Here is a 20794-nt window from a genome sequence, read left to right on the forward strand (position 1 = left end):
TCCCAGGAAGTTTTAATTGACAAACACGTTGATCCACTACATTTCAAACACATCTGCAAATTAAAAAAGGAATGCACACATTACTAAAGCATTTATGTTGGGGTTCTACTTGCAGTTGAGAGCAGGATAAGATTATTTACAGCGACTGAAGTGGACTGGACATTCTGACCAGTTATTAAGTGTCTGTCTATGACGACATGCATGGCATCCGCTTGGCTTGCTAGAAAACCAAAGAGATAAACACAATCAAGATTAAAGATTCAGAGTAGCAAAACATTCATATCTAATTCCTATAATGACTTTAAAATGTTTTATTTTTATATTTAGTTGATAGGGACAATGCTCATTGATTAACAGAGAAGTTTCTTGCTGTAAATAAGTCAGAGCTAGCTGCAAATGCTAATTTCCATCTGTTGTTCCTAGCCAGATCTTAAAAGTGGGGAGTAGCCTACCTGTATATGAGCCACCACTGTCTTTCACAAAGTCCTCCACTATCAAGGGCAGGTTGGCAAAGTCTGGGATCCGCACCAGCTCAAACACTGATGGCTTCAGGCAAAACGAAATACAAGTATGTTATAATAGCGTACATCAAGTGGAAAACTGAAGGCTTCAATGAATGGATACAAGGACGATATTTTCTCAGAGCTATGACCAGACACACACCCCTGTTAAACTGTAACCACTGAAGATCCACTGTTGTCCCTCGGTGGAGCAGCATAAAGCAGACACGCCATATCCCACTGCACACACAGGCTCTGTGTACAGAGGCAGACAATACTGGCACACATTCAACATAAAGAAAACTGCTAAAACATGAAATGAGGAGCACACTCACTCTGCTGGGAGATGAAGTGTGTGAGGATGCGGTGCAGAGAGCCACTGTGTGCCAGATCATTCAGGGCCCCGGGACAGTCTGGTATGAGGAGTGCTTGATAGCGGGCCCCTAGAATGGATCATTAGTACGTGATGTTGAACCAGGCAGAATAAAAGGCAAAGGTACATTTTGTAAAACTAGCACAGTCCCACCATCTATAGATTCAAGTTTGGCTGGTGTTGCGAAAGGTTTCACACTGAAGTCCTGCACCCATCTGGCAGTGCTTTCATCGACTCCCACGAAGTCTATAGGCTTCCCCTACAATGCAAACCACATGAGATTGAAAAATAAATAAAAAATTGAAAAATGCTCCTCAATAAAACCTAGGCTCGACTATCTGTTAACAATACAAGTTAAGAACACACAAACAAGAATGGGCAGAAAATAGTAGGCGTTACCCCGGGCGTGGCTGTCTGTAGGTTAAAGACAGAGCTGCAGAGACTGAAGGACTGATGGAAGGACTTTGCTGTGACTCCTAAAGAAGTACAACATAAACGAAGACTTTGAGGGACAAGACAAAAAAACCGGGCTGCTGAGAAGCCGATCAATACAATTGACTGATTGCTTATCAGTTGATATAGACACCTCGATTTGGTGTCAGCAATGGTTTATGGACGGCAATTGACTTTAAATGAAATGCTCATTTATTTAATGATCTTGTTGCACGTCCACTAGTTGGCTAATCACAGAAACCAGCTAACTCGGTGATCGACTACTCGACCTACCTTGAGGAGCAGCACTAGCCACTATTAAGCACGTAGGTTTTGAAGACATGTCATGAACGTGTTATGCAATAATTTCGTTCAATATGTAATCGTCGTAAATCAGGGGATATGAAAGTTTGCATCCGACTAACAGCCGAAAGGAAATCCTGTCAGCAGCCGATACCATCTGACTGCTGTACGCCAATAACAAGCTTCAAAATAAAAGCTCGAGGGCAGCACAAAATATAAAATTCATACACGCTCAAACAAGCAGTTTCCAGCAGTGGCCAGTAGGTGGCACTCTTCCCTCTGGCCGAAAACATCAGTCCCCCGATGCCCCAGTGCAGTGACGGGGACACTATGCTGTGGAAGATGCCATACTTCGGAGGAGACGTAAAACCGAGGTCCTGACTCACTGAGGTCATAAAAGATCCCTGGGCACTTATCGCAAAGAGTAGGGGATTCCCCGCTGTCTAAAAACTGCCCAACTAGAATCATTCAATTTTCCCCCTGTATAATTTGCTTATTTATTAATTTGGTTTATTAACTGGTGTGTGGTGAGCGTTCTGGCGCTGATTGGCTGCCGTGCATCACCCAAGTGGGTGCTACACACTGGTGGTGGATAGTGAGGTTCCCCCCCCCTTCACTGTAAGCGCTTTGAGATTCCAGAAAAATAAAAGCGCTATATAAATTCAATGAATTATTATTAGTATTATTATTTCTTTAATTGTATTCATTATACACACACACACACACACACATATATATATATATATATATATATATATATATATATATATATATATATATATATATATATATATATATATATATATACATATATATATAAACATAGTGCAAAAATGTCATCCATATACTATTTTATTTTTGTCTGTAGAAAATAAACACAGATAAAATTTGGCAATCATTCGTCTGTCACCTTATAGGCCACAGAACATTTGAGATAAAACACAAAGCAACAAGGGAGCCATGTAATGGAATATGCTATTGAGCTTTGCCCCTTCACAAATATACCGTCATTGTAATGTCAAAAGATTGGCTTCACAACTTCATACAGTACATTAATGAATGAGATAATGTATTCCAATACACATCAATTCAACCACATATTAAAAACAACAGGCTGAATAACGATCTTCTTTCAGATTTTGATAAAGGCAGCAGGTCAACATCATCCCCAGCAGCTGAAAAATAATAAACATGCAAGACTTTTGTTAAACGGCACACAAGGGCAACCAGTGTCATCCATTGCTTATCATCGCAGCGTGTTTTACCTGAAGAAAGGCAATGCCGATTCCCACTGCACCTAGGATATGCAGCTGACTCAGAATGAATTCCTCCAACCGACCGATGCAGCCTCCCTGAGGGACGGCATGGGGTTAAAACAAAACATGAACTCACTATGTTAATCCCACAATAATCGTTTAGGTTGAGTGGGGAAACGGACCTCTAGCTTGTAGATGTTGGACGGGTGGTCTCTCTGGCCACAGAAGTCCCTGGGAGTCTTACAGCAGCTGTCCGGCACCATCATAGCATTTTGTGAGGTTAGGATCCAAATACTGTCAGCCCAGTCCAGGGAGCTGTTGCTGCCACAGCACTTAAACTGAGACACAGAGGCACACAGCAGGAGTTAAACATGCACCTCGGACCAACTAAATATTGTTGAAAATTAACAAATTTCCACTCCCTCCTAGTATTCATCCAGATGTTCTTGGTGGTTTGTGCATGTTCACTTGTAATGTCTCTGCTATCCGAACACAAAGGACCCTTTATACAGTAAGGCCAAAGTAGGGTTTGAGGCAAATTGTCCTTGCATAAAATATGTTTCTCTTCTACTTGTAGTCTACACAGTGGGACTAGCAATCTTTTTTAAGGCTTCTGTTTCGTTGTAGAAAAAACAAATGCCATTTAACTGTAAGGGATGAAGAGCAAACGTTCAGTGTTTGACGTGTGCGAATCATCATAAAGCAGGAAATAGGGGACGGTAGATAAGGTGTACATGTGAACGTGTTGTTCTGGTAGTCTTTGATCAACTGACCCTTTCACTAATCTCTTCACACATGGACACACCAAGCCCTTTGAGACTGTACCTGTGATTAAGGGCTATACAAATAAAATTGTATTGAATTGAACCAACCAAATAGAAAATGTCAATAATAAACAAACAATAATAATGCAACAATAACGATACCCTAACTACTACATAATATGTAGAAGGATGGATAATTCAGCTGTAGCCTGCCTATTCCTATACCTATATATAACCTAGGATCCCTGGCCTACATTGTTAGCATAGCATAGCATTTCTCCCCCATCAGATACCTCCTGCTGGAGCTTGTCCACGGCCTGTGTGACTCCTTCCTCCCCCGGCTGCTTGTACTTATGCTGCATGGTCCACCTCAGGTTCTGCCTGAGCTCATGGTCCAGCTGTGGTACAGGAGCACAGCGAGGGTGAGCTACAAGGACTGTCACCTGCAAGGGTCTGGGTTTCTTTAAGACAACCTCCCCTGTTTGTAAATATATCACACGGTCAAGTTACTTTCCACCGCTGTAACATTCCACTATAACCGCCATGGTGACCACTGGGGTCTAAGAATACACAGAAAAATGGGGCATGGGTTCCGCGACCTCTCTGACCTTAGGATTCCTAAATTAAAACCATAATATTGTTTAAGTCGGTGGGAGGGGGGGAGAAAATATGATCCTAGATAATAACATGAATGGAAGAACACAGACGAGGAACAGTTGAGATTACCTCATAGCAGTAAGGAAAACACTGGAGCAAGAAAGGGAGGAAGAAAAAGAGGTGTAAAAGATACGCATACAGAGGACTTAACTGGAGATGGAATAGGCAGAGGTAAATAGCAGTTTAGATAACACAGATAACAGACAGCAAATATGGTATACAAAGACACACAAAGTGAAACAGTATGGAGGGAGAAAGTGAGTTCGAGTTGTTATATGTCCTGGGATGATAAGAAAAGGAACATAAATAGAATAAGATGATGATAACTATGACCATTGAAAATGAATGACCATTGCTCTATGGGACTAGTATCTACCACTGCAACTATTGACTGTACAACGTTTTTCTATTGAAAATCACCTTTTGGTAGTTCATGTAGGCCATCACACCAGCAATGATTTCCAGCAGGAAAATACAAAATAACAGGATGAAATACTGTGGAAGAGAGAGACATAAAATTGGGATAACAGACAGGACAGAGGTAGCAAGTGAATAACAGATAATAATTGGAATGGACACCATGGTATTAGCAATGTTTCGGTAGACTTGCATGTGACATTAAATAAACAGAAAATTGTACAACTTTAATGCTGGTATAATGTAATGTAGTATATTATATCATGAATTTTTTCCTATGCAGTATGCTGTACTTTTCTTTCTCCCCATGATATTTAGACCAGTCAGCCACATTTGATGCCTCTCATACCACTAGCATGAGTCATGGGCTAAATCTAAACTCTTAAAGACACACTCTGCATGCATGTCTTTTGTATCTGACATGTTTTTCTGACACAAGGAGATGCATATACATGCAGAACAGGGTACAAGGCTCTGGTTGCAAGAGCAACTAGAAAAAAAGGTCACCCAGGTTGAACCCTTAATATATATGCACTCAAACAAAAGGTGTTTGGATTTGTTCCAAACACGCTGAAACAAGTTCTGGAAGCCTTAATAGTAACAGAAGATGGCACGTTGTATTAGTATGTTGTGCTGTATTCGGTATTGTAGGATTGTGATGGTAGGAATGGATGGTAATGAGCATCACCACAATGAGAAGATTTCTCATCTCCCTCAGCGTGGCACAGCACCCAATCAGTCCTGTCACCACCACGATGATCCCCGTGGCGATGAGGATGTATGCCGAGGCGGAGTAAAAGGTGGAGTTCAGTAAACTGATGTAATCGCTCTTCTCCACCACGGTCCAAATTCCGACTGCCAAAACAGTCCCACCTGCCACCTGAGAGCACACACACACACACACACACACACACACACACACACACACACACACACACACACACACACATACACACACACAGTTGTGGTACCTTCTCAATTCAAACCAGATGGTCCTATTAACGAGCGGTTTCTTGAGACCACAGAGCACAGTTTCTCAAGACAACCTAAAGACTGTGGGTCTCCCTTGGTAACACTGAAAAGTAGGTGCATTGGCAACAATAATAAACAAGGTCTACATAACAACATAACACAATGCATACATGGGAGTAAAGTCGAATGGGAAAAGCAGTTCAAATAAGAAGTGTATGAATGGCTTATGGAACATCTGATATGGTTCTCTTTATAGCCGTCTGTGTAGCTGCATTAAAAACACCTACACAACTGAAAGCCCACACCCAATGGACTTACCCAGAACAGAACATTAAACAAGAAAAGGAGATATTTCAGACATATCGTTCCACAGGTATTCTTTCTTTTATACCGTGCCTCCATTCTGAAAACGCAAAAAAAGGAAGCATTTACACATGGCAAAAAGGCATTATGGCAAACCACACAGGGCCAAGCACTAGATTACAGACCGAGAGTGCAGAGCAGTCAACAGTATAAGCGAACGCAGATGGAAATGGAATGCCCAACACTCCTGCAGCATGCCATATCTCCTAACACTGCTGCAGTGAAGGCTGCCTGACATGACCCTCCCTGCCTGATGTGAAGATTATACCATAAGCAGTTTTCATTATTTAGACTGTAAATAATTGAGCCTGCACACATTGGTGATTAAAGCTAAGGCTAAGAAAGTATGCCCTTATAGTTGGATATAGGATTGTATGTGCTGTGAGCATTTATGTAGTGCCTCTTCAACATAAAATACTATTCTTAGTAATATTATGTACCCATCAGACACACACAAACAAAGGCTAACATCCACCAACACCACACCTTGGCGTTCAATGAGGAAAGCCCACTAATGAAATAAAATACATTATGGGGGTAAAGTACTTAGCTTGTCTCAGATGTCTGAGAGGAGTTATAAATGTCTTCTATCCCATTAACAGTACATTTCTTACACCCTGTCTACTGACTACATGGGAGGGCATAAGATTTCTTAAACATTTGTATATGGTAGGTTCTTTTTTCTTTCTAATCTCTTGCTTAATTTTTTTACAAATAGAATAGACCCTTGAATAGACACCATGTGCTGTCACACATGTGAAATATATATAAAATCCCAATCAGCTAATAAAAGTCTACGTTTTATGGTTCATACTCCGCAGCACCATATCAAGAAAAGCATTTTTCTTTCTTTTTGTGTCTAGAACCAGTAGCAATAGTTATTTTTAGACCATTGTGTCAGTGGAAAGAATTAGTCATTTTCCTGTCCCCTATTTTTCAGAGGGTCCTACCTGCTTTTCGATGCAAACGAAACCTAAAGAATGAAAGTTTGTGAGTTTGTCTTCAAACTTGCTGGTATTCCAAAACCCAATCCTAACGGTGAAGGTTTGACGTTCGGAGGAAGAGTGGAAGTTTCTAGCTGGAGCACTGGCCCGGGTCCACTGGGTGGGAGAGCGTCTGTTTTCCTACTAGCAGACCAGTGGATTGGTTGGATATAGCCACAGCCCCAGATGTCACAAGAGCAGGGCTGCCTCCAGCTGGTGGTTTTGGGGCATGGATCGTGGGTGAGGCAGGGAGAAATAAATGTATTACATGTGTAGTAATCTGTATATGTAGTTATCTGCCACATCTTATTAATGAAGACAACATCATCTTGTAGACACAATATGTTTTACTGTATTGGATTACATAATATAGTCAAAGCAATATAATTATTTGAAAGGAAAATAAATCATACATACATATTCACATTTACATTTAGGGCATTTAGCAGACACTTTTATGCAAAGTGACATACAATAAGAACATTTGTCAGATGGAGAAAAAAAATATATCGCTTTCTGTACAGTAAGGACGTACATAGAACCAAGTGCCAAGCATTAACAATTGTATAGATAACATCTATACATATTTGACCATTAAACACTGTGAATAGTCATTTTTTCCAGTCCTTCCAATCCAATCGTTGTGCTTTCACAAGGTGCTGTTTGGTCGATCAACAGCAGCTTCTTTTAGCAGTGTTTTCAGTGAGTGTCAGTGTGGCATTACATTGGCGGTCTTGCTGAGCCACTAGCATCCTATGGAGGGAGAAATTAAGTTAAATTTCCATCCATCATATTGACTATGTATGCTTTGTTTACACTACAGTTTCACTATCGCTCTTAAACCGTTGTTAACTCCATGTCAACCGACATTAACTTCCATGCTTTTTTCTCTCCAAAAGGCAAACAAAAGTCACAGAGTGACTTAATGATCAGTTGTTGTTTATTCAGTAGGCCATTAATTCATTCATTAATTCATTCATTCATCCACCCATCTTTGGTTAAAAATGTACAGAGATGTGAATACCATACCGGGCCAGCTCTGACATAAGCCTTTCTATGTTGTATCCACTCCTGGCACTGCACTCATAAAACTCAGCCTGGTGATGCTGCACACATCATCGCAGATAAGTCCATTTAGTAAGCTGCTTTATGGTTTCTGCAGTTAAAAAACAACAACAACCTTAAATCAAACGTTTCTGCTCACCTCTGCAAGTCTGTGCCCCTCTTGCGTCGTCACCTTCCTGCTTGTGTCGTTCGCCATGTCCTCCTTGTTGCCGAGAAGCATCAGCACCGCTCCATCACATTTCCTCTCCTGGAAGACACTGAGAACACGTCAAAGATACTTTCAAACAGGAGTTACATTAGAAAACACAGAGAAAAGCTACCCCAAAACGATTGACAGATGTTTTGGATGTGTAAAGGAACATGCCTAAAGCAATCATTAGTAATATTTGTAATGATTATCAGAAACCAGACGTAACAGTGACACCAAGGGTTTAAATGGGTACTGCAGTCCAAGTTCACACTAGTGGAAAGTTGTTCGCGCCCGGCTCCGTCTCCCCAGACACAAAGGTCACTTGAGAGCAACATTATCTTTCGAGCGCTTTATTATAATTTGACAATGTCAATGTCATAGCTAATGTATATGTTTGCAATTTATTTATTGTTAGAAAATGATAAACCAGCTCATGTGGCATCAGTCTTGAAATCATTCTTTAAGGCCAGAAAATACTGGCTGTAGCATTCTCTGAAGATTGTATGATGAAGTACAGTACATATAGCTGTTGATTGAGTGTCAGAGCGCCTGTTCTAACCTGTACACAACCCAGCCACTCTCTGACCGCTAGGAAGGAGTCCCCGTCAGTGATGTCATACATGCTGAGTATCCCGTCGGCCTTACGGTAATACTGCTGAGTGATGCTGCGGTACCTGAACACAGAGGCAGGGTCACACCTGGACCACTTCAATAGGTAGGCCTAATATCTTGAATACATAGTAGGTAGGCCTAATACCTGAAACACATAGTAGGTAGTTAGGCCTAATACCTGAAACACAAGGGAGGTAGGCCTTATTCCTGAAACACAAAGAATACCTGAAACACATAATATTCCTACCTCTCCTGTCCCGCAGTGTCCCAGAGTTGCAGGACCACGTTGATGGAGCCCAGAGTTATGTTCCTCATCTGGTAATCTATCCCTGGAACAGAGGGACCGTTGTATTATGCAGCAGACGTACGTTCTTTACTGAACACAGGTGGCTAGAAATCAACGGAAGAGCGCAACGTCAGACCAAGGCGCCTTACCCACAGTGGAGCTCAGGGTGTCGGAGAAGTGACCGGTGCAGTAATGTCGGATGAACGAGGTCTTCCCCACTCCAGAGTTCCCCAGGAACACCACCTTGAACACACGCTGAGGACTCACCATGGGCCTCTGGAGGTCAAAAGGAGTGACCACAGGTCAGGTTAACTTCAACAGTAATGTTCAAGCAGGGGTTGTTTGTATATGATAACACACCAGACACAAATACTCCTACTCCCACCGGCTGCAGCAAAGGATTATTGTGTAGGCGAGATCATTCATCAAATTGTCACAATAAAGCCTTTTTTTTTTGAAGGGAACAAATATCCGCTCTACCTGTGTTTGAGTGTGTGCTTCGTGTTGATACCCCGGAGCACTGGATGAGTGTCGTCTTTTGGGGAGCTTTGAGAGTTCTTCCCTTTCCTGCTCAGGCGGACTGGTGGAGCTCAGCTGTCTTTAAAGTTGATTGGACACACACAATAAGTGAACAAGGCAGAGCAGTTGTTACGGCTGGCCAAACTATGTTTCACACACACCTTTCCATTGCGTTTTCCTGAAGTACGTAGTTGCCTATTAAAGACCCTTGCTTCCGCAAAACCTTTAGGATGGGGCTCTGAAAAACGTGAAAGGGTTTTGAAGATTAAGGCAGAGCCAAGGTTTATGAGGATATAAATATATTGAAATTTGCATTTTTATGTGATTTGTATGTTTGCCTGCATTGCGTGATATTGTTTATATCTTGTCTGAATTGTTATTTGTGTGTCAACCTGTAATTAAGCAAGAAGTCCAATACATCAATAGCTTCATTTATTACACTACATAGTACTCATAAATTAATAACAAATGATAACAAATGATTAACAGCAATCTACATGAAAGGGTTTTTTGTTACAGTTGGTACAATTGTAGTTGTTTTGACAGTGAGCTATTTGAGGTACAACAACCCTTGAACCATAGTTGTTAAATTTTTTATCTGTGCAATAGCATGAAAATCCAAAGTTTTTATTAGGACTATAAAGTGACCATTTGCATTCCTCCTGATTCAAAGTCACAGTAAATTAAACAAAATACACGGTTCTGTTAAGCAGCAGAATACAATCCTTATTTACATCGCTCAAACATAACACAAACCAGAAACTGTTCACCCAAGACAGGCAAACCGGCTCATCTGCATCGTAATTGAATCGACAACTACATAACACTCAAAACAAATGAAATAATTATCAGCAAAGTGAAGACCTTTGTGTCTTGGATATGGATTGTTTAATGGCAGTAATATTGTGGTCTTGGTAGAGTGGTAAAGACAGTGCGTCGAGGACTAACCCTCTTCTGGGCCTGTTGGGTGTCCGTCTCGTCCCGCAGCCTTTTGTTCATGTCCCTGCGAGGTTAATCATAGAAAGACACAGTGAATCAGGGCTGAATTTCATTGACTTGACGGAAATGCTTTCCAGTTAAGGCCTATCATATTATGACCATCACCAGCAGACCTGATGTACAAGCTTACCTCAGAATGTCAAGCTGTCTTAAAAGACTCTCTTTCTCCTTTTGAATGTTTCTAGACACCTTCAACACATTTCTAAAAAAAAGGTAGGTACACAATATTATTGAACCACAAAGATTTTTATGATACAGAGTTATGAAATTGAACAACAACTTTTTATATTATCATTATAATAATCAAACACTTCAGAGAAGAACCTCACCGTTCCTTGATGGCCAGCTCTTGAGCCGCTGTGGCGTGAACCAGGTTGAGCTGGCTCTTTGCGGCCTGCAGCTCTTCTCTGGTGGACTCCAGCTGTTCCCGGAGCTGAATGTTGAGGCTCTGTACCCGCTGCTTCTGCTCCTTGATGTCGGCCTGCTCACAGCTCAGCGCCCGGACACTGCTCTCCATCTTGGTATCAACACACGGTCTCCTTCACTGAACCAAGGCTTCCCAGAAGGCCTCATGCCTCATGACACCCTTAAAAGCATATAATGTTTCTATTGCTCTAAGAAAATGTATAGCCACCTAAAACTATTGCATTTTTGATATAACATAACACAATCGGTTGATACAAACCTTAGTTATTGGTATATTTTAGGAGAGCACTATAATGATCAGTGGCCGTCAGGAGGCCTGCTTGGATGCCTACCTCCCTCTGCTTGGCCAGACTGCTCTCCAGCTCCTGTTCCCGCATGCTCAGCTCCGCTTCCAGATGTTGTCCTCTCTCCCACTGTTTAATACTGTCCTGGATAAGGCAATAGCCTCATTAACTGGTATGTCCATGATCATTTGTATACAGTGGGGACAACACACAAAAAGGAATCTACCTGCGTCTTTTGTTTCTCCCTCTCCTCCTTCAACTGGCTCTCCATTTCTTCATATATGGATTGAACGATGCGTTCATGCTCGCTCTGTCGCCTAGAACAAACCAAACAGAGCTACGTGAGAACAAATGCAGAGGAAACATCGGTACACACACGGACCCTGAGCACAGACTGTATGTGCAAGTGGACATGCAGCTGAGTGTGGGACATGCAGCCGAGTCTGGTACTAGTGGAAACCTGTGCAGGGCCTGCTCCAGGCTGTCCTTCTCCTTGGTGCTGTCCTGCACGACGGCCAAAGCATGGACCAGGATATCGTCCAGGACAGTGAGGAGCTCCGGTCTCTCCCTCTGAAGTTCACACCATAAGGAGGACACCTCCCACTGACTACCACGTTACAAACACAAATGTCTGCATTTAATGTTTACTGTCTATGTTAAATAAAATATGAATACTAAAACGTACAGTCTAAAAAGTACTTTTGTGTCCATTCTTTGGTAATAATTCAAAAGCCGTATCTGAGTAAGTTAGGCAAGTTAGACATTGGCTGGGTTAGAAAGTGATGAAACTAATTATTTCAAGGGCAAGGTCTTACTTTTTGAAGAGGGTGTCTGCTCCCAACTCCACCAGCAGGTTGACAAACCGGATGAATCCGGGGTCGTGGTTCCAGTCCACCGGGTCTGGCTCAGCCCGCCCCTCGTTCTGGCTTTGGTTTAAGCTCTCGTCTAGCACCACGATTCCTCCTAACAGAAAATGACAACAGGTATAGAGAAATTATTTGTTTATTTTTGTAATTGAGGCTCTACACTGTGTAAATAGACACTCACATCTTGTGAGTGTCAAGAGTCCATCCTAAACTCACCAAGGCCTGCGTTAAACTCTACAGGAGTGAGGAATCCATTACTCTCTCTGTCGAGGCTGTCGAAAACGTCCTCCAACTGATCCAGGGACAGTGGTAACTCTCCTTCCAGTCGCTAAGCACAACGAGGACCAACAGTATTTCATGTAAAAAATGTAAACCATGATATTTGAATTGCATTCCTCCAGCAGCTCTTTACCTGCATGTCTCTCTTGGTGATGAATCCTTTGCCCTCTTTATCACAAAGCACAAACAGCTCCCTTGCTTTGTCCATGGTCTGTGGCTCCTGGTGAGGCATGGCTTCCCTGGCCCTGGGGGAAGACAACCGGGCTCGGACTGGGCTGGACACAAGGCCCCCAGCGGAGAGGCCCCTGGACCTTGGGCTCCATGAGGATGCATCTCCGCTGCCCTGCCCCACCAGCACCTCTCCATCGCTGAGCCACTTGGACATTGCTGTGGATGAGTGACGGGTTAGGCTAACCGATGGTACTCCGTTTGTCTTGAGGAGAACGTAAACCCTAAAGGAGGCAACTATGTCGGTCCGCGCTGCGCTGAAGAACCAGGACAGTGAACCAGTACAGTGAACCAGGACAGTGAACCAGTACAGTGAACCAGTACAGTGAACCAGGACAGTGAACCAGGACAGTGAACCAGGATAGTGAACCAGTACAGTGAACCAGTACAATGAACCCGACGGTGAGGAATAATAAAGAATGCGTGAGAGAGGCAGAGTTTGGTGAGCAAAAAACAAACAAGAGGTCTGGTCTTGTACAATCAAATGTGTTTGCTCATTCACTGCCGTTCTTGTAGAGCTTGTTTAACTTACTGACACTTACTTAACTTACTGACAACCTTATCATGTCCTTTATACCTATGCGTTCCAGCTGGTGGACGAAAACCCATATGCCCAAATTACATTCTTGGGGCCAAACCACGGAAGCTGTACGACATTCATAGTGGAATTTGTTACCTATCACAAGAAATATGTGCTAAGCTTAAATGAGTTTCTAGTTTATATATAAGTTATTAAGTTATTGATAAAACCAAAAATGAGTATTTCTTGCATCATGCCATTTAAAGCAAAAGACTCCATTCCTTTTAGTGGATGAAGGGAGATTCCATTTAAATGTGTTTGTTTTCCGTGTTTAAGGTCAGACACAGGCCTGCTGCTATGCATGCTCCCTTGTCAAACACAAGTGGGAGCAGAGCCAAAGTTGCTGCGAGTGAATGCACTGCATCTGCTGCTGGAAAACAGCTGTTACCCGTGTTAAGAGAAGCTGAATTTATGCATCGTAAATCTTAACTTTGGCAACTGATAGATATTGCCAATAAATATATATATTTTATACCTTTATTTATTCATTTTATTTATTTATTTTTATATATATTATTTTTTACTTGACTTAATGTTATCCTTAATCTATCATATTCTATCATTAGATCTACCCTAGTTTCTGAACACATAATCAGCAGCAGTTTGCCTCGTTGACAAATGTTATACAAATGCATTGGTCACTACCTCTGCTCCAACCAGGATGTGGGCATGGTAAAAACAACAGGATTTGGTCCTATGAGGTGACGGACGAGTCTTGTTCTTCGAGGGGAGGGAGGATGAGGCCAATGAGGGAAACGAGATGCAAATAAAACATTTGCAATGGATTTAATTTCCATTATAGCCTGGTTGCAGGTCATTTTGTTTGGAAAACCACAGCACAAGTTTCTGTGATTTATGCTGTATTGTGGCAAAAAAACATATTTTAAGTAAAACGTTTCTGTTATAACAAGCCTATATTGAGAATTAGCCAACTAGAAAATCCTAGAAGTTCCAGGTATGTAGAATAGCACTGTTTTTCGACATGAATATGTCCAGTGGCATATCTGAAGTCTCAAAAGGATTATAAATAAGCTGGAGTCCAGGGAGGAGTGATCCAGATAACACCTATGTAAACATTTACACTTTCTAAAACTCGGTGCGTGTTAAAGCGGCAACGTAACTCTTAAAAACACTTAAACATCCGTTTTGAGGTGCCTTCAATGCCCTACATTTATCTCAGACAAAGAGATAATATCCTGGCCCATTGCAATCAGATGTTGTTAGGGACTGGGCCCCATACAGAGCCGGTAGGGAACACACCATGCGCTTGAGGAGCAGTCTATGGCCAGGCCAAGTCGCTTGGTCGCTACCCAAGCACCTGACCTTACCTTACTGGTCAACACAAGGTAACAACAAACTTATTGTTTGGACTTCAAAAAGAAACAAAAGCTTGCAGCAGCTGTTGCTCAGGATCTATTATACATCTGTATAGATGTTTAAATTACGGATAGGCTACGAGTCGACAGAGCAATGAAAAGTAACGACCACCTAAATACAGCAATCCATAGAAAAGTAAGACACCAATAAACGTAATGATAGCAGAACTAACTTTGAGGAGAGTTGGGCACACGAGATCCATAAATAAGCTTTAAATAAAGAGTTGCAATTTACAAACTTTGCATGCTCACCTCCGACGCCCCGGACCTTCAGCTGTGTGTGTGTGTGCGCCACCTTTGATCGTCAAACTTAACACACGCACCTTTTCCAGCCACTGGGCGGCGTTGTTGTGCGAAAATTTCAGTTTCACCTACCGTTACGCTTAGTGTAGCTCATACAGCACATATACATGATACCAAACTAATTTGCTGCGCCAATATCACATACTTTACGGTATGAAGTAGCGTTGCCATAGAAAACCCGGAAATGCTCAAGAAAGCCCCATGGATGCATTATCTCGTTTATGACCTTATGTAGTTTGTCAAGGTACATGTTTTTTTCTGTGGTTGTGTTTATTTTCGGGCTAATGTTTGTAATTTTGGATATACCTTAAAACGTAAGGGAGCGGTTGACGGGATAGCAAACTCGATCTGGAGAAATCAGTGTCGGTCATCCAATAAGCCCGACAATATGTCTGGTCAGCATGGAGTGGCAGCTGCACGAGTTTCTTTACAATTAAACACTTGAAATACTTACGTTGTAGTGGAGTCTGTTCGGTAACGATCAAAACATCCCACCTGTTGCTCACAGGACTGAACGGAGGCGCCGCGGGGGGCGAGATGTCGACCAGGGGCTCCTGGAGAAACCATGCAGAAGCCTTCTGGTGACCTGGGATGCCACAGTATTGTAATACTTTTTCAGAGGGAAACCAGAGGAGTTCCTTCCAACAGGAACCTAACTGGATGAAGTAAAACGGTGTAAAAGTAACATATCGTGTAGACCTCTAGCCTATAGCCCACTATATACACATCGACTGGTCAGTTCTAATCCCAAAGCCGGACAGGAACTCTTCCTGAGGCACAACAGGGCCACCATGCTTCAGACTAGCAACTACTCCCTGGTGCTGTTGATTCAACTGAGCCTGCTGGCCTATGACCTCTTCGTCAACTCCTTCAGCGAACTCCTTCGTGGAGCCCCTGTCAATCAGCTGGTGCTGTTCACGTGAGTCACCAATGCTATTGAATGAACTTGTGCTTGTGCAAATCAATGAATTAACTCATTGATTTGACTCATCCATAGCGCAAGCAATTTGCTAGATTGCAAGAAGTGACAGCCATCGATGTCTAAATGTTTTGCCTCAAACAACTAAAGTTAATATTTATTCTTCCCTTCACTGTAATGCTCACCATAACAAATCATTTAATGTGATTCCAGCATTCAGGATATTGCCATCCTGTTCAACGTGATCATCGTTCTCCTGCTGATGTTCAACACCTACGTGTTCCAGGTGGGCCTGGTCTCCCTGCTGCTGCAGCGCTTCAGGGCTCTGCTGGGGGTCTCCGCCCTCTACCTGACTCTCAGCATCTGCCTCCACTGCTGGCTAATGGTAGCGTCACACTTATGATTGTCGTTCAGCAGATGCCTTTGTGCTCATGTGGAATGTGTTAGCTGTGTGTTATTAATGGGCTGGTAGGTAGGTTGCTCTTACCTTGTCCAAAGATAGAATGCAGACATTGGGATTCGAAACCATGAACCTTTTAGGCTGGGAATAATTGATTTCAAATGATAACCCCTTTGCAATACACATGCGTTCTACCTCCACACTAGCTTGTGTGAAGGTAGAGCGGGCGGCTACATGTTAAATATCCTGTAAGTGACCTGTTTGATGTCAATCTAACAGGCGTTTTACTTACAGACCCTTCGATGGATCGAGTCAAACAGTTTTGTTTGGACCAACGGCCTTCAAGCGCTGTTTGTTTTCCAGAGGACAGGTAAGCAGTTGATTAGCCTACCGCTACACATATTGTTTGTAACCCTGGTTTGATGGCTTACTGTTACACTGTCACCAGCTCCCGTAAAAGACCCACTTGTTCAGAGTTCACCTAGACTCTGCATAGCCACCCCTCGTACGCACTTATTGTGTTGTATGTCCTGGCACTTCATGTACTCTTATTGTATGTTGTACATCCTGGCACTTAATGTACACACTTATACCTTCTGGCAAAAATATAAAAGAATAGTACTTGTGTAGCATCCTATCCCTCCGTCATCTTTGTTGTATACAGGGAATGGGTTAACCAAAAAAGTATTGGTGCTTGGCACTTTGTTCTGTGAACATCCTTACTGTACTGACAGCGATATATTGTTGCTCCTTCTGACAAATGTACTTATTGTAAGTTGCTTTGGATATACGCGTCAGCTAAATACCCTAAATGTTAATTTAACTGTATGTGTGTGTGCACTACTCAGGTGCTGTGCTGTATTATTACCTCTACAAGCGTACAGCAGAGTTCCTGGGCGACCCCAGACTCTATGAAGACTCTACGTGGCTGCGTGAGGCCTTCGCTAAAGCCCGTCAGTGAAGGAAGCGTTCTGCCCTATAGTTGCCTTGAGACATGTTTACAGTGTACATGTTTGATGCCATTTTTTATTTCAGATTTTCTATTTTTTTGTTAGTCAAATAAACGTTTTAGTTTTAGTAATTATATTGTATCCCTGAATATCCAGGATATTTCCTCACTTCAACAGACAACACTTATTGTTAACCAGAACATTCGTCTGGGATTGAGTTTGTTCAGGGTACAATTCTGTCCACATAACTTCTAGTAGAAGGTATTTTTGCTAATAACGGCTAATCAGCCCACACCTGGTAGCATGTCATGGGACCTTTAAATTTCTAAAAATGACCACAAGGGGAAAAAAAGACATGACGCCAACAATTTTAGAAATTATTTTTTACTGATTAAATGAAAAAACGTCCACTTGATCTCACAATCGTGAAATCCTAAATCCAAAATCCTTTTCCCGTTGAGTGTGATGTCAATTCCACTGGAATTTTGTTGCTTTCTTTGACACATGAAACTACAACAAAAATAATACAGACAAAACTAATGTCAGTTAACCATAATCACAATATAAAAACAATAATTGAACATCACAATATAAAAAAGGCAATTGAACAACAAAGTGTAGGACTCAAGACATACCATCATACATATATGCCGACCCAGAGCAACAGGAATAGTACACCGAATCCCATGAATAGTGACGCCACGAGGGAGATGAGAAGCTCTTTGTACACATCTCTGGTGTACTTTGTGGACGTCACCTCATATCTAACCAGAAGTTAAGGGAGGGAACTCAATCACTGCTGAACAACAAGCAAGATGTTGGCTCATCTCTTACATCCACAGAAAACCAACCAACCATCAAAATATTTACTTTTGAAACTTATCTTCATTAGGAATGGTATAATATTGTAGCCTGGGTATACCCATGCTGCCTTGCGCGCAATTTCATTTTGCGCTGCTAGGCAGCCTGGATTCCATGGATCCGAATTTCGCCTGAGATAGGGAACCAATCACAGAACGGGGAGGGACGGCAAGGCGATGACGACGTCTATTCGACACACCCATCGTCTTCTTCCTCATCGGATTTCTGTCGCTCTACATACGTCATCTGGTATAATTGATACGATTGGCTATGAGCTACGTACAGACTCATATGATAGACATTCGTAGCGCCCAATAAACGGCTTCGGGCAATCGTAAACCACGCCTCAAATACGAGAAAATGAATGTGTGGTTCCCAGACCTCATCTCAATGTAGATTGAGATGAGGTCTTGCATTAGCCATAATATTGTACACAGTAATGGTAGTGAGTAATTATTTGCATTTTGTCTGCCTTTCCATGAAGTAGACATTTAAAAATACTCAGTCAAATTATTATTAAGAAAGCATTTAAATAAAAGGACTACAACGTTTTCAACTTTAAGCTCCAAACCTTTACAACAAATTCACCTTTATGATTTAACTATAGATAGACATTTCCTAAACACATAATCTCATCTCACACCATTGTGCTGCGAGAGCACAAGGGGTGGAGAAACTAAGGGGCCTAACCCCTGAAAGGATACACGAAGAACCATGCAGTGAAGAACATGCCAATGGCCAGCAGGACCACCGTGAGGTGGGGGAACACAGCCGGGTTCACCGGGCTGGTGTATCTGGTCATGGCTTCAAGCTCCTACAAAGAAGGGCACAGGTGCATCATGGGAAGGTACATACTCATCACCATATTCAATTTGGATCCAGGGCTCACTTGACTGCTCAATTGGGCCGCCATTTGTAACCATTTGATATTTTCAGACACAGTTTACAGTGCTCTGCACCTCTATCAGTGCAACTACGGTGGACAGCTTTAAGAAACTAAACCCGCCAAACTAAAGTTTAAGTTACCTTACTAAATCTGATTACTTACGTATCCACTAGTGTTGATGGACCCTGCTTTCAATAGTCTAATGTTTGAAGCGTTCCACTGTATTTATTATTATCCAATCCTTAACCTTTCCTGTTTTAAAAGTGTCCATAAATAATCATAAGTACAATTTAGGGATATATATACAGTCAAATATATCCATAGCAATTGAAGTAGTAGAGTGCACCACCAAATTCTAATTCAAACAATACAGTACTAGTAGGCCTATGCCAGTGCTAACCATGATATGGTAGCAACGTTAACTTGAACAGACTACTGTAAAGGACTACGATAACAGAAATTCACATATTTTATTATATGAATAATAAGATGATAAAAACTGGATAAAGCTCACCTGACCGCAGTGGGGCAGGCGCATTGAAAGTAAATAAAAATATCTTAGTTACATTAAACCGAGATGCATTTTCAGAGTAATAAATTGAATACATTTAGGATATGACGATGATGATGATGACGATGGTGGCAAGTAGTTAGTAGTAGAAGGCTGCAGCCAATAAAAGGCTGCAAAACTACAACCTGGAGTCAAAAGCAACCAACTTAACTGCTCCCGAATCAATGCATACTATAGGTAATATAGGCACTAAGAAGGCAAAACAACGCTTGTTATGCGGATTTGTTTCTGCCAAATAACCAGAATGAACGGGAGCGTTCACTAGACTGTATGTGTCGCCCATACAATAAACCATATCTCCGACCGAATGGCTTTTAATAAAGAGAAAATCACTACGCTTGAATTAATGCATAACAGGGCAACTCCTATTGGTCTCAAACCTAGCGAATTCATCTTTGACCATGTTACCGTACCATTTTGTAATGCAGAGATGCTCCTTTCACGGGTGTCCAAAAGGAAAAGGCCACGTACTGACTACAGCTTCCTGGTTTGCTCCTGACGTATATGTGACGATCCGCCTGTCTTCAGACCGCGTACTGCTATCTAGTGGTGAGAAGTAGAAGGGCTGTCTCTTAAAGTTGTTTTTCAATTGCTTGAACACTATAGACACATGCTTAGACCAAAGTAACACAACTTGAAGTTTTTGTTGCTATACCTTAAATAAATGTAAACATACCTTAAACAAAAGCTCTGCTTTGCACATCAGTTGCCATTTTGCAGCAAACTTGTTCCTTTCTGCAACACTTGCTCCTGCACACTACACACTATTTCAAACATAACGCACTTAGTTCAAAAATGAAATCTTAGCTTAAACATTGGGAAAACACATCTATTCAAAATACAAAACACATTGGGAAATTGAAAATACTTAGATACACACCAGAAAACAATTACTTACAAAACTGAAGACCTATCAGCCAGCTACAAAAAGGCCAAAGGGCAATTGTGCACATCCCGGGGCAGCACGGGGGGGAATAAATCATTGTGTGGCTCCATAAGCCTTCAAGGTTTACTGCACCATCATGCAAAAATAGGTCCCTACAATACCAAACATATCATCACATTTCTAGATGCACTTCATGATGCAGCTGAACAGCACAGATCAGTGCAGCCCAGGTTTGTTGTTGTGGGATGATGGGTTTCCATCGGGCTGTTTCGGTCCGGAACTGATTCA

General features: G+C 41.9%; 5 protein-coding genes across 7 annotated transcripts; 1 reads left to right on the forward strand and 4 right to left on the reverse strand.

Annotated features, from left to right (window-relative positions):
* gatd1 (glutamine amidotransferase class 1 domain containing 1) lies at window positions 1-1740 on the reverse strand. The gene is made up of 7 exons (XM_079743893.1): window positions 1600-1740; window positions 1273-1349; window positions 1027-1132; window positions 836-943; window positions 664-755; window positions 453-546; window positions 1-220 (listed from the first exon to the last, which is right to left on the reverse strand). Exons 1-7 carry the CDS (start codon window positions 1646-1648, stop codon window positions 93-95), a joined length of 654 nt encoding a protein of 217 aa, XP_079600019.1. The 5' UTR covers window positions 1649-1740; the 3' UTR covers window positions 1-92.
* Window positions 1741-2458: 718 nt separating this feature from the next.
* Window positions 2459-7126, reverse strand: cd151 (CD151 molecule). Its single transcript, XM_079743041.1, has 8 exons — window positions 6988-7126; window positions 5993-6077; window positions 5391-5582; window positions 4706-4780; window positions 3922-4026; window positions 3047-3202; window positions 2874-2960; window positions 2459-2783 (listed from the first exon to the last, which is right to left on the reverse strand). The coding sequence occupies exons 2-8, from the start codon at window positions 6074-6076 to the stop codon at window positions 2709-2711; spliced, it is 774 nt and encodes a 257-aa protein (XP_079599167.1). The 5' UTR covers window position 6077; window positions 6988-7126; the 3' UTR covers window positions 2459-2708.
* A 305-nt stretch (window positions 7127-7431) lies between these two features.
* Window positions 7432-15017, reverse strand: cracr2b (calcium release activated channel regulator 2B). Of its 3 annotated transcripts, XM_079743725.1 has the most exons (18): window positions 14983-15017; window positions 12680-12933; window positions 12484-12595; window positions 12217-12364; window positions 11862-12008; window positions 11628-11718; window positions 11450-11545; window positions 11021-11208; window positions 10822-10893; window positions 10641-10695; window positions 9854-9930; window positions 9654-9771; window positions 9323-9449; window positions 9135-9216; window positions 8835-8949; window positions 8225-8332; window positions 8050-8126; window positions 7432-7773 (listed from the first exon to the last, which is right to left on the reverse strand). In XM_079743725.1, exons 2-18 carry the CDS (start codon window positions 12929-12931, stop codon window positions 7692-7694), a joined length of 1947 nt encoding a protein of 648 aa, XP_079599851.1. In that variant the 5' UTR covers window positions 12932-12933; window positions 14983-15017; the 3' UTR covers window positions 7432-7691. The 3 variants fall into 3 exon arrangements, 2 of the variants coding, with proteins under 2 accessions (XP_079599851.1, XP_079599852.1); XR_013812104.1 differs by lacking the exons at window positions 7432-7773; window positions 14983-15017 and having other exon boundaries at window positions 8051-8126; window positions 8225-8342; window positions 12680-13156; XM_079743726.1 differs by lacking the exons at window positions 7432-7773; window positions 8050-8126; window positions 8225-8332; window positions 14983-15017 and having other exon boundaries at window positions 8832-9032; window positions 12680-13156.
* A 195-nt stretch (window positions 15018-15212) lies between these two features.
* On the forward strand, window positions 15213-17328 carry tmem138 (transmembrane protein 138). The gene is made up of 5 exons (XM_079744028.1): window positions 15213-15277; window positions 15542-15952; window positions 16166-16337; window positions 16647-16722; window positions 17201-17328. Exons 2-5 carry the CDS (start codon window positions 15825-15827, stop codon window positions 17311-17313), a joined length of 489 nt encoding a protein of 162 aa, XP_079600154.1. The 5' UTR covers window positions 15213-15277; window positions 15542-15824; the 3' UTR covers window positions 17314-17328.
* A 351-nt stretch (window positions 17329-17679) lies between these two features.
* On the reverse strand, window positions 17680-20101 carry tmem258 (transmembrane protein 258). Its single transcript, XM_079743067.1, has 4 exons — window positions 20034-20101; window positions 18868-18977; window positions 17938-18066; window positions 17680-17812 (listed from the first exon to the last, which is right to left on the reverse strand). The coding sequence occupies exons 1-3, from the start codon at window positions 20034-20036 to the stop codon at window positions 17940-17942; spliced, it is 240 nt and encodes a 79-aa protein (XP_079599193.1). The 5' UTR covers window positions 20037-20101; the 3' UTR covers window positions 17680-17812; window positions 17938-17939.
* Between the last annotated feature and the right edge of the window lie 693 nt (window positions 20102-20794).

Source organism: Pollachius pollachius (genome assembly GCF_949987615.1).
Source record: "Pollachius pollachius genome assembly, chromosome: 9".
Classification (NCBI taxonomy): Eukaryota; Metazoa; Chordata; class Actinopteri; order Gadiformes; family Gadidae; genus Pollachius; species Pollachius pollachius.